Source organism: Equus asinus, chromosome 3, assembly GCF_041296235.1.
Source record: "Equus asinus isolate D_3611 breed Donkey chromosome 3, EquAss-T2T_v2, whole genome shotgun sequence".
Lineage (NCBI taxonomy): Eukaryota > Metazoa > Chordata > Mammalia > Perissodactyla > Equidae > Equus > Equus asinus.
In genome coordinates this window covers 100,496,228-100,509,631 of record NC_091792.1, presented here as the reverse complement: position 1 = coordinate 100,509,631, position 13,404 = coordinate 100,496,228, and the positions used below count along the sequence as shown (strand labels likewise).

General features: G+C 45.3%; 1 protein-coding gene across 3 annotated transcripts in view; it reads left to right on the top strand.

The window, feature by feature from the left end:
• Positions 1–1,548: 1,548 nt before the first annotated feature.
• FRAS1 (Fraser extracellular matrix complex subunit 1) overlaps positions 1,549–13,404 on the top strand; it is a 419,525-nt gene continuing 407,669 nt past the window's right edge. For all 3 annotated transcript variants that reach the window (XM_044766202.2, XM_044766201.2, XM_014865057.3), the window contains exons 1-2: positions 1,549–2,293; positions 9,400–9,431. In XM_044766202.2, the coding sequence (XP_044622137.2) occupies positions 2,218–2,293; positions 9,400–9,431 (108 nt within the window). In that variant the 5' untranslated portion in view covers positions 1,549–2,217. The remainder of the gene's footprint in view (positions 2,294–9,399; positions 9,432–13,404) is intronic.

The following is a 13,404-nucleotide window of genomic DNA, read 5'->3' as shown; positions in this document are numbered from 1 at the left end:
TTAATGGGCACCTTCTATGTGCTTCGGATACAAAGGTAGTAAATGATCTCTGTCCCCGAGACCACCACAGCCCGGGAGACCGAGGGCGAGTTGCGCAACCCCTGGGTCATCTAAATACTCAAAAATCGGTGCTGGGTTGTCAGAGGTTTCCTTTTTACTCTGGCTAGTAGTAACCGTCACAGAGACCTGCCAGTTACAATTTGAGTCATTTCGAAAAACGAACTGTTCCAAGTGGCACAGATGCAGATTAGAACGTCCGCCTGCTTCATGGTGATCAAGAAGACTGGAAATAAGTAGGCTCCTCATACAATGCTTGGACAAACTGCCCTCCTTGGACAAAGGCCCCTCCAACAACAGGCTCGCCCATCTCAGGTCAACTGAGGGACCCAGGACGTTTCTTCCCCGGGCTAACCAGAACCCAGCCAGCATCTCTCGGATGCAACTATTCTCATCTTATAAAATGATTAACCCTGGACGAGCAATTTTTATTTGGTTCTATAAAAATAGTTGCCATCAGTCAGTCCTGACCGGGAACCCAGGCCTCCAATCTTGAAGCGCGCGCCCCACTCTGCCCTGCCCTGACATTTACTTCCCAGTCACTGGCATTTGGGGGCGCAGCTGGAGCCACCGCGCCGAGACCGCGCCGTGTTCCACTGACAACCTCTCTCCGGGGGAGGTAAAGGTGCCTTCGCGGTGGGAGGCCCCGCCCTGGATACACACGCCGAGATCCTCCCAGGCTGCTGGTAAAACCCACGATGCGCCGACCGGAGAGTCCCAGAGCGAGGAAGATGGATCAGGTCCGCCTCACGCACTTAGTCCAGCAGGAGTCGGGGGGTGTAGGGGTGAGGGGCAGCGCCAGGGCCTTTGAATGTGGGCATACCCCCTCCAGAATGGGTCCCTCCCCAAGGGAGGAATGTGGACCCGGTTCGGGGTCCCTCAGCTGTGCCTGAGCAAGGACCACGCCATCTTCCCCCCACCCCTCCCCTCTGTGACCACTTTTGATCCCGCCCCAGACAAAGGCAATCTGAACTCCAGCATAATAAGGGGATCAGGTTGCTCTCTCGGCCTCCCCTCGCCGCCCCCCTACCCCCGCCCCTTCTCTTCTCCCCTTCCCCACGTGACTCTCTGGAATCTTTGCCAAAGCTCCGAGTCCCTGGGTCCATTTTCACACCGAGCAAAGGAGGGAGGAAGGAGGGAAGGGAGGCGGAGGAAGGCGGAGCGTGTGTCCTTTAAACGCGGGGATCCAGAGAGGGCCTTATTTTGTGCGTTTCCGGGCTCTCTGGTGCGAGTGGCATTGAGTTCGAGGGTCCTATCCAGCCTCTCCAGCTCTTTCCTCTGTGCGTTTAAAATTATGGCTCCTCCCCCACTCCTGTAATCACACCTCCACCCTGCAGACCAGCTCCGGGGTGTTCGGTGCGGAGGTGCCTGTGGGCGTGGAGCAAGGCGCGCCCCCGCAGCGCTCCTCACCGGCTAGGGGCGGGCGCGAGAAAGTGGCGGCAGCGCCCCCGCGCCGCGCCCGCGTCCTTCCTCGGAAGCTTCTGAACCGTCGCCTGGAGGGAGCGCAGCCCGAGGCGGCGCCGGAGCCGCAGCGCCGGCGAGTCCCGCGAGCTGTTCGCAGCGCGGCGCAAAGTTTGCTGCGCGCGGCCCCCGGGGGCTGAGGTCCGCGGAGCCGGGGGGCCCGGCCAAGTAGGAGGGTGGGTGGCTCTTTCCGGGCTCCTGGCGACCCCCTCTGCCGATGCAGCACCGACGTAGAGTGTCAAGCGAACTTTAAAAAGCTGCTTCGGAGGAACCTGCGCCGGGATCTCCACGGTCGGGGACCCGGGAGCGGACGCGTCCAGCCGGAGGGAAATCCTGGGAGATCCGGTCAGCCGGTGACCGGCAACTTTCGGGCGAGATTTTGCCGCGGAGAACTGCGCTCAGCCTCCTCTTTCATTCGCCCAAGCTCAGCCCGCGTTGGCGTCCGGCTTTGCAGGAGAGCTGAGCGCGCTCCCCACCCCGGCGGAGAGTGAATTGAACCCCCCGCCCGCCCCGGCACCTCGGGGCTGGTGTGAGCGTCGCTTTCGGCCGGTCCATCGCCTTGTTTCCCGGGAGGTAACTGCCCGCCGCCCCCCGCTCTCCGTGCGCCCCGGCCAGGGGCTCCGAAGCCAGCGTTTTGGCCGAGAGCTGGTTCTTGGATGCTGAAGGCTGGGCTCCTCCAGCGTGGGTGCCGAGGCGGCAATGGGTGTCTTCAAAGTGTGGCTTGGAGTGGCCCTAGCATTGGCGGAATTTGCAATATTGCCTCATCATTCTGAAGGTGAGAGCGTGCTTTTTTTGTTGGGTGTGTGTGTGTGTGTGTCTGTCTGTGTATGATCGTGCTGTTTAAAAAGCCCAGTGGGTTTATGGTGTTGTGGGTCGGCTGGAAGTTTTTTTGGGATGGGTGCGTGGGTGGGAGTGGAACTGGAGCGGGCTTTTTCTGAGAAGATCCCTACTCCTGATTGCTTTGCATTCAGATCACAAGCCTCCCTCTCTGCCCTTAGTGCATTTGGGTGGGCGGGTGGCCGATTGAGGTGGCATCTCTGAAGTCGGATCTCTTTTTTTCCACTTCCCCGCTGCCACCGAATGGGAAGCAACTACATGGTGCGTAGGTGAGGAGTGAACAATTGCTCTTACCTGCTCCTCTGAAACAAAATCTGGCTCTTTAAAACCCCCGTCGCTTTCCTGTCCTCGCCCCAATAAGTCTCCTGGTAAAGTCCAGTTAAGATTTTATAACTAGCTGGTTAGAGTGTGTTCTGGACGTAGGCAATTCAGTTGCACCAAAAGAAATCTCCCCAGTACGAGAGGCACGAGCCTGCCTGCTTCCCTAGAAAAAAAAAGTGGTTAATAAGAGTTTGGCTTCATTATCTTACTTCGCCCTCTGCCTCCGGGTTTTCCTCCGGGGCTCCAACCTATGTGTAAAACTCCGGAGCAGGGAGAGAGAAAGAAGGAGACTGTGGGAGTTGGTGTCTCCATGATAGCAAAAGCAGTCTGGGCTCAGGCAAATAAATGAACCAACCAGTAAATTAAGAGTTTGGGGGGTGGGATGGCGGGCCCGGGGACGCCAGGCGCTGCGAGCTCCCACCTGCTCCGAGGAGCCGGGCAAGTCGCCTGGCTGGTGCTTAGGGAGGGGGAAGGGAGCCGGCGGGCTGGGAGGAAGACGGCTTAATCCCGGCGCCCGGCTCTCGGCTTCCCCTCCTGGCTCCATTCATTATTCATCCAGCTGCGGGAAGAGAGTTCACCTGCCCGGCCGCAGATCAGAGCCGCTGCCGAGGCGGCGCCGGGAGGGCCGCCTTCTCCGCGCTGGTGCCGGCTGGGGGCAACTCGTGGGTGCAGAGCCCGGGCGCGGGACCGGGGGCGGGGGAGGCTCCGGGGAGGACAAAGCCCTGCCTTGGGTGACCTCCAGCCACCAGAGCAGCTGCCTTTTCCTTGCTAGTTTCCCGGGAGAAAGTGGCGTGGCCTTGGAAGTCCACGCACGGCAGTGAGGACTTCCCTGAGGGTAAGGGTCCTGCCTGCCCGCACCCTCCCGGGAAGTATGTCAGGTGTCTCCTATTCCGGGAGAAGCACGTCTGGGGCCTGCGCAGCCTTCTTCAAACAGGGCAGAACCTGTAGAAATATCTTATTGTGTGTGTGCATATTTAAAAAAATAAAACTTATAGGGCTTAATTATAATAGTAACCCAGATGGGAAAGTCAGCCCAGGCCACCCAAATCTGATCTTGAGAACTAGAAAAATGACGTTTTCACTTGGTGCTGGCAGTTTCTTGTTTAGAATGATATCCCATCAACGCGGAAAACGTGCTCTCTCTCCGTGATAGCTCACCAGGGGGCAGTTGGAAAGGTGCCGTTTTTCAGAACCAGATCTCTTGGAATTACAAAAGCCATATTACTAAGAGCCTGCAGGGTTCGCTCTTTGGAAGACTGGTTGACACAGTGGGCAGAGTGTAAGAAAGTCCAAAGTCTCTTGATGGGGCAGGAGGAGCGCAGGGCGCCAGAGGAGCTATTCCTCCGAAGATTCTTTGGGAACTTTGCTTCTTAATATTTCTTCCCACCGTCAGGGCATTCTAGAATCATTTCACAAATTGGATTGATAGATGTCTGAGGGCTTCGATCCAATCACAATGATGCTTGTCTAATAAGGAACGAATGAATATGGACATTTATTGAGCACATATTATGTGGCTGGCACTATGCTAAGCACTTACGTACAGCTGTCTTCTGATGAGAACTTTGATTTGGTTCTGTCAGGGTTTTCTTTTTCTCTTAAAAATAAGAGCATTGAAGTCAAGGATGGAGAGCTTAAGGATTTTAGAGATTTCCTCAAGTTTTTATTATTAGCTTTGGCAAGGATTTTTAAAAATGAAAAAGAAGCATTCACGTGCACTTCTCTTGGTGTGCCATACTCCGTGATGCTTTTGCTGACTAGGCCATGGCAGAATTTGCTGTTTTCTTCTCAGTGCTCAGAGAGCATGTCATACATGCTTCTAGCACACTGGTTGATAATTCTACAATTATAGTTGATAAAGGTGCGGATTTGGTCTTCCTCACCTTACGATAGCTCCTAGTTGTTCTTATATCCCCAGCGCAGCCCCTAGTACACAGTAGGTGCTAAAAAGTATTGATCAGATGAATGAGTATTGCCAAATCGCATTGTTTTGCATTAAACTTAGACTGGCCTCTGTGATAAGCTGCTCCATGACCTTGAATGAACCACTGAGCTTCTTTGCTCTGTAGTTCTGTCATTTACCAAATGCGGAAGTCTGCTAGGTGATAGCTCTAAAATGCTTTTGCTAATCATCCAGCATAGGAAAAAAAAATCAGTATTTGCTGCCTTATTTGTGGCCAGTTGCAACTTTCTGGTTCTGAATTTTATTTTAATTATTAAAAGTAAAATCAATTTTTACAAGCAAATTATTGGCAGTTGTTATTTTACGTTGTCTTATGTTGCTAAGCTGACAAACTACCATGATTTGAGAACTTAATAAAATCAAGGAGTCACAGAGAGATTTCTAGCAATCATGGCTGCTTTCTGAATCAGACAAGCTCCGCCATGATGTTTTTCTGGAGAAGCACATCTTGAGTTGTGTCGACCCATGAAAATCCTGTGAAGTTGCACTGCATAGAACACCTTGGCTTGGGGAGAGGGAAGGATTATTGGATTGGAGGTTAAGAGAGTTCTAGTCTGTGACCCATCACTCCCCGTGTGACTTAAGCCAATCCCACAATCTTCTAGGCTTTTCCTATGAATGCCATTAGCAGAATACACTGAGAAGGATCATTTGATAAACAGTGTTTTATTTATGGGTGGATCAGCATATTTGGTTCCTCTCTTGGCTGGAGAGTTCCTTCTGTGTGAGATTCAAGGCTTAAAACTCTTTGTTAAGGAAGAGAAGATGTTGGCTGGGGAAAATAGCCTGTTTCTTCAATCTTTCATTCCATAAATCTTTATTGAGAGCTTCTGTGCCAGGTTATGTGTGGTGGGGGGATACATACATCAAAAAGAAAATCCTAATACCTGCCCTCAAGGAGTTTGCTTCCCCAGAAATTGTTGATACCAGTAGAGTAGCAGTGGGGATATATGAACACTGGGCTCTGGTGGGTTTCCCAATATTGAATAATTGCAACTTTGCATCTTTTGGCTTTTGTACCTACCAGCTAGTGGAAAGAAAGAGATGTCATATTGTCATAGGCTCTTATTTCCATCATATTAACATTTCTGTTCTCCTCTGGGGACTGGATTCTGGGTGTTATCCTCCACACATACATCGTTTAGTGAGGACACAGCCATCTGTATTCACTGTTATGGACTTGAGTGGCAATATCATTCAATTTTACTCAGACATAAATAGTCATAAAATACTCTCCACCACATGGCTCAGGAGAGGGGAGGGTACTGCCACATGGCAAAGTTGGAGCCGTGTGCCAAATCTTACATTAGTTCAAAAACAGTTGGTCCATTTTCATTTTAACTATTAATTGATGGAAATCCTGGTTGACAATAAGCAGGACATGAGCTGTCCTGTCAGTCCAGAAAATGATTCTGTTTTAACTCTTCCACAGTGTACAAGCCATATGCTGAATTATAACACAACATAAAGCTTGAACATTTAAAGACAACTTGTGGCTGCTTGTTCCTAATGAGTCATATTTTTGTGATACCAGGCTCTCCAAATCTTTTCATATTTTATGGTCCTAACTGGCCCTGTTTCTTTGAACTAATGGGTCTGACGTTTTGTGGCTCTTCGATTTAACTTCTCTAATTTACTCAGTTTGTCAGGTACAGTTTCCATAGTGAATAGCTTCAGGATACGGCTACTGGTGCAAGTTGTATCTCAAATTTTCTCTGAAAACTTTAGATTTTATATAAGCACCTCATAAAGGAGTACCTTATAATGTGCAAAAGGGCTTAAAAACAGCCCTTTACTTACTTAAATGAAGATGAAGGAACATTTTGCCTAGGTGACCTGCAAGAAAGGAGCCAAGCCCACGGGAGGAAGCCCTCAGGATCTCCTCTTCCTTCTTGGCTCTGTACATGATCGCTTCACCCGGCAAAACTTCGTGCACCTTCTCACAGCGGGTTGGAGTTTAAATGACTCGGCATCTCCGCTGTATTCCATGCCCTGAAACTAGCTAAGTTCTTGGTCAGAGAACTTGGCCTGCTGTTGTCGCTTATTTTTCCTATCTTCCCTTGAAGAAGACCAGTTTCTCCTAGATCTGCACCACCCGTCAGAATTCACCTTGAGCTGGAGTTTCCCTTAAAGTTCAAATAAAGCCATAAATCTAAACCTCAAATAGAGCTGCAGTCATTCCAGGACTCCTGAAGGAAAGAAGTGATGAGTGCAGAGAGTAACTTTGGTTTCCATAGTCTGTGAGTGGACCTGTGAAAAGGCCTCTGCTCTAGTGCAGACCCAGAAGCTGCACCCAGCGCCCAAGGCCAACACACCTCCCGACTTCATCTGCTGGTGGGTGTGATACGTGTGTGAGTGTGGGAGAAATATGCTTGCTTTGGAGCATCGCAGCTGGCATTGGGTGGTGATAAATGTTTGATAGGACTGGGCATCACGCTGGAATGCTTTGTTTTCTCAGGAAAGTAGAAATGAGGTTTTGGAAGCTGTGTTAATAGAGACTCGTTTGTGCAGCTGCCTTCCGGTTAGAGAGCTCTTCTGTTTTAGGAAAGCCTTCAGAGGGCAAAGCTTATTTCTTTTGGAATTGTACATCATAGAGCCACCCAAACTGAGTTATTTCCTTTTCCTAATGATGGAATTTATCAGCAGTTACACACCGTTTTGACTTGAGTCTCCAGCAGGTGTTTGGTTAAACCAAGTGTGTGTGGTGACACATTCAATTCTGCTTTATTTTTTCATGTTACGGTGAATTTATGTCTGTCTACACTTCCAGAAATGGGTTTTGATATGGGTACCTGGATACTTCTTAAGATACTTGATTCCTTTTGGAGGCTTTTGGAGAAGGACAATAAAGTTGTTTGAGGATAGTCTTATTCTAAAAGTTAAATTTTGTTTGTTTATTCTAAAGGTTAAATTTTGTTAAATTGTACCTAAGTGATGGTCTTTATTTTTATTTTTTAAACATCAGAAGTAATTAAATATGCCCATTTAAGTAATTTATAAATGTAATTGTGCTGATACATATTTATTTGAGCTATATATGATATTTACACACACATATATATCATATATGATTTTTTATATATATTTACATAAACATATAAATCTCAGATATATATATATCTCAGTTCTTATGAAATACCATAGACTGAAATACTAAGACTTTGGAACAGGATTTCTTAAGAAAAAAAGTCAGTTAAGAAGAATTTCCTCCCAGGGTTTTATCTCAAGTTATTCTTATTTGAATGTCAAGGGCACAAAAGTCGATTCAATAAATTTGCCCTCAGAGATCTTTGATTCAAACCTCAAGTGTAAATAGCTATCTCATTTTCTTTGAAGATGGTACTTAATTCCATTATTGCTAGATAAGGTAGACCAGACCTTTCCTGAGAAGTTACTATTTTTGAGACTTCATAAATGACCTGTTAGAGACCAAGCTCTGGAGTAAAATGTGTCCTTCCCTCTTTGGACGCCAAGTGTGACATACTGTCAGATGTGCTTCTGCTTGCTGTGTGTATGCTATTCTGATCTGTTTTGCAGCCTCAGTTTCTGAGAGAGTAGCTGTTAGCACACTGCCCACATGTTTCTAGATTAAATTGACACCTGTCGTGCTGCTCAAAAATTGGTTGTGAGTGTGTGTATATGTTTTTTAAAATCAGGATTGCAATTTTACATTGTTTTCAAATATAAAACTTAGACAAGATTTATTTTTTGATATGCTAATTATTCAGAATAGATAGTCTGTCCTATTCACATTCAGCCTTCTTTTCCATTTAGAAGCAAATCATCTGTTGTTTTTTATTTGGTGTTTAATGAAGGGAAAATATAAAGATGCATCAGTACATAACCAGCCTATTAGAAAAAAAATGGAGTGCAGTGAGGATGAGAAGAATCTTGGACGTCAGGAACTCAACAGAAGAGTTCTCTTCAAACAACTACGGTCTATACCACTCTCCCATAAAATGTTTTAATATCCCTAAGATGGAACATATTGTATTAAAGGCATGAAATAGATAATCAACCAAATACCTAAGTGGATGCTTACTATGTGAAGAGTTAGGGAAAACAAAGAAGTGGAAGCAGTCCCTGTCCTAAGAGTACGTACACAGTGTAGAGGGGGGGAGTCAGTAGTTCCACATCCTTAGCAAGGGTGCCACAAGGAAGTACACAAGGATGAATTCACGAACAGATGTTATAGTCACAGAGTGCTGTGAGCTCGAAGGAGAAAGAACATAATCCTGTGGGCTGGAAAGGTTCGTGAAGGAGGTGGGAGCAAGTTCAAGGAAGTTGCATAGACCAAATGCGTCTCCTTCAGGACACGAAAATGAGCAAAGGCCTTGAGATATGAAAGTATTATCGTGGAATCCTAGGTTGGCTTCTTGGGTTGGACTGGAGAATTTGTGTAAGCCCAGGGTGGCAGAGAAGCCTGGATAAGTAAATTGTGTCTGGATTATGGAGACTTTTTTGATTTATCACAAAGGAAAATATACACTGTATTTATAGCCTACCATTATAAATACATTTATTTTAAAAATCAAATAATAAGTTTTAATAATGCTTTCCCTTATGCATGTTCAAGAAGTGTTGTTTTGGTGTATGGGGTTATTTCCCCAGGGGCAGAATGCTCAAGCTTTTAGGATTTTGGAAAAAGCCCAGTTTGCTGATTATGATGCATATAGGTGCAATTTTAGCATAAGTCTGCCTAGGCAGTGCCTCTTGGTCTTTGTGCATCCTTTTAATTCTCGTTTTGTTTCTCCTCACAGGTGCTTGTGTCTATCAGGGTTCCTTGTTGGCGGTAGGTCATTCTTTGTATATTTGGTTTATTTCTTTTGAATGTGAGATGCTTGATTGAGGTTACTGAGTGAATGAGGCAACTCTATCATTGTAAAATATGTTTATTTTCCTTTACATTTTGAGGATTATCCCTCATCCTGGCACAGTCATGCTCAATTACTTAATACCTTTTCCAGAGTGAATTAGTTCCATTCCAGTACTCAGGTATTGGAAGAGAAGTTCAAACACCCAATACATAATTTGCATTCTCTGGCTGTCCTTTGTGTTCTTTCAGTCGGAGAGAAAATTAGATCCCATTCTGTTGTCAGATATGAACTAGGACATAGTTTGTTTATCTTCATGTTGTATTTGCTTCTTTGTTGAACCCCCTCCAAAAATGTATGATTATTAAATTGAGTAAAATATGGAGGATTCCTGACTGTTGCTTTGAATTATAAATTTAAGTTTTGGTAAACAACAAACAAATTAACGTTTTATCTCTGAATCCTTGCTGTGTAGACTAGAATTGATTTTGAATTTAATGTCAGGATGACTTGGGGGAAAAGCTGATGCAAGTCTCATGCATTTCTTTTCATTAATAAGGCACCATGGTGCATAACAGTGTGTTAAAGCCTTATTGAAAAGACTGTCTACACTCCATCAACCCTAATAAATGGTGTGACAGGTCATTCTTCACCACTTTTTTATTTTGGTTTAATAAATGCTGTAATAAAAACAACTGAGATGGTTGGAAAGGGTTTGCTCATTTACATCACAACCTGCTATTGACTTGTATGATATTAGTAAGTCATCTTGGATTATCCTTGTGGTGTTGAAATAGATGAGAAATATGTGAAATATCCCAGAGTTGAGACAGTTGTTGATGTTCACAGTAATATTCTTGAATCTGAACTTTATGTAATATAGTTACTGCTCTGGAGATTTATGGTTTTTTTCTTTCTTGTGCTTTTCTATTAAAGAATCAAGAGAAAGCCATTTTCCCTCTCTCCCCCATTCTGTGCCCTTAAAAGCCTACTTTTTCTTCTGTTTATTCTTTAATACATTTTAGAATCATTTTAAAATCAAAGTGCTATCAAGTACATCATGAGTTTTCGGGAGCTATAGTAGATATTATAGACAAGTCAGTTATCCATGTTAATACAGAGAGAATTGCTTATTGGATAGGGTGCTTCATAATTTTTCAATATATTTTCATAGCTATTGATCCATCTGATGCTGAAAGTAGACCAGTGAAATAGGCACGTCACCTATTATTTTATACCTCCCCCCTTTTTTTGTTGTGAGGATGATTGGCCCTGAGCTAACATCTGTTGCGAATCTTCCTCTTTTTGCTTGAGGAAGATTGTCACTGGGTTAACATCTGTGCCAATCTTCCTCTATTTTATGTGGGATGCTGCCACAGCATGGCTTTACCAGTGGTGCTGGGTCCACACCTGGGATCCGAACCTGTGAACCCCACACCGCCTAAGCAGAGCACGTGAACTTAACTGCTATGCCACTGGGTTGACCCCTGTACCTTCCCCCTTTTTAATGAAGAACCAAAGATGAGAGAGAGATTAAGAGATTTGCTAAAGGTAATTGACCAGTGAGTGGTGGACTAGAGCCAGACAACCTGTCTTCCTTCTGTTATTCCACCTTTATCTGAAAAAAAGTGGCTAGACTGTCTTCTATATTTGATGTTACTATGTGTTATTGTACATTTGAATATGAAAGCATCCAGTACTTGGAGAGGTCAGTTTGATCAAGTTAAAGGAGAGACTGTCTAGTTAATTTGCATTTAACAAATGATCTTGCTCCTCTCAGTTCTGTGTCCTGGCTGATCGCAGGGCTCATGGCTGCTCAGGGCTAAGTAGGCTGTGCTCTAGTGCACCAGCACACTCCTGACCCCTCCAGCTGGCTTCTCTGCCACGTTTGTTCCTAAACCTCCTCAAGCCTGATGTACCTATTATTGTAGTTCTGTGATTCAGTCAGAAAGACAATACATTTATTACAATAATAAAGATTATTATTAAAGAAATATTTATTGAGTGACAACTGACCTGCTGGTCTAGGCACTGGGAATGCAGCAGTGAACAAACAGACAAAATCCTTGTCCTCATGAAGCTTGAATTTGAATGAGTAAAAGATGTAGAATGTCAGATAAGTGCTATGGAGAAAAACAATATGGGAGTGAGAGATAGAAAAGGCTGGAAAGGGGATGAGGTGGCTGCTTGAAATAGGGTGATAAGGAAGACCTCACTGAGAAGGTGACATTTGGACAGAGGCCTGAAAGAGGCTATTATAAGAGCTAGCCCCTTGGATATCAGGGCAAGAGAATTCCGGACAGGGGGAATAGCAAGTGTAAAGTCTGAAGCAGAAGCTTGCTTGGCCATTTGAAGAAGTGGGTGGAAGTCAAAGTGGCTGGAGTGCACGATCCAGGGGGAGGATGGCAGGAGACGAGATCAGAGAGATGGACAGAGGACAGAGCACATGGGGCCTTAGCTTGTCCTTTCAGTAAGGTGGGTGAGCCATTGGAGGAGCTAGAGCAGAGGAATGACAAAATCTGACTTACAGTTTAATTAAACTGCTGAAATGTGAATGTGAAAAGAAATAATGTTCTTGTTTCTAGGGAAACTATACTGAATACTTTAAAAGGACTCCATAGAGGTGAGTCACTAAAAATTTGCTGTCAAATTAAGTGTGAAAGAGACAACTATAAAAGATTGGGGAAAAACACAAAAATCTAGAGAGATTCTGCATTCAGATTTATTTGCAGTCACTTTAAGTTCTCTTTTTGTTTTAAGGAATTTCAAACTGGAAACGGTAGGTGATGCACAGTGGACATAGTTAATTATCTGCACAATTCGTTGCTGCTCTCTCCCCATTTGACCTGGTCTTGAAGAAAAGCATTGTACCTACATCACTGCCATTAAATGAATGTGTATTTATGCATTGAATTAAGGAGTTTAATAACATTTATACACTATTCTAGGGTTCTCTGATTAAACAGCTCTTTGGGGTGAGGGGGTTTCTGTGGTAAGAGGCTTCAACAGTCAGGAGCTGGCTGTGAAGATGGTGGCATGATGTCTCTGTCCCAAACCCATGCACATTTTGGAGCTGGGAGTGACTTCAGAGATCATGTGGTTCGAACTCTCCATTTTTTAGGTGAGGAAACTACGGCAGGGATGAGAAGTTCTTGAGGTTCCTTCGTTTCTCAGGCGAGTGAGCGGAAGCGGAGGGTGGGTTTGGTTGGAAATGGCAAAGCATCAGCTTTACCCAGAAGAATTCCATAAAACATACCAAGCAAATGAGAAGGCAGATCTAGGCACTGGCTGCTGGTTGCTAACCCTCAACCTGTCTTGTGAGGATTCCTCCCACTGAAACCTTTTTCAATCTCATCACTTTTTGCCCAGGAAGCTGCCAGATATAGTGGAACATTCAGGGCCCTTGTAGTCCGATAGACATTTTGATTCTTCCTTCCCCACTAGAAACCAGCTCTGTGACGTCGAGCAAGTGACATAAGCTTCCTGAATCTCTGTTGCCTCCTATGTGAAATGGGTTTTTGTAAAGATGATAAAATGGGGAAGACACCCAGATGCAGTGCTTGGCCGGTGCTTTTCTGCCATAACAAAATTCCTCTTTACCAACCCAGAAGATGAGCAGGAAGGGACAGTTATTAAGCACCTACTATGTATTTCATACCCTCAACAATCTTAGGAAGTAGGTTTTGTCTTTTTACAAATAAAGAAACTGAGGCTAAGAAAGTGTAAGTCACATGTCCAAAATTATACAGCTAGTCAGTGCTAGAGGAAGAGGGAGTTCAAACCCAGTTCTGACTCTAAAGCCGTTTCAGCAAGCATGCTGTTTTTCACAGCCAAGCCAGTCTGCTTGTTGTCTCTGAACTCAACTAGCCTCTTTCACCTTCAGTCCTATGTCTTCCCCCCGCCCCGCTGCACCTGCCATGCAGTTGTCTCTGCCAGTCTCTGTCCTGACCT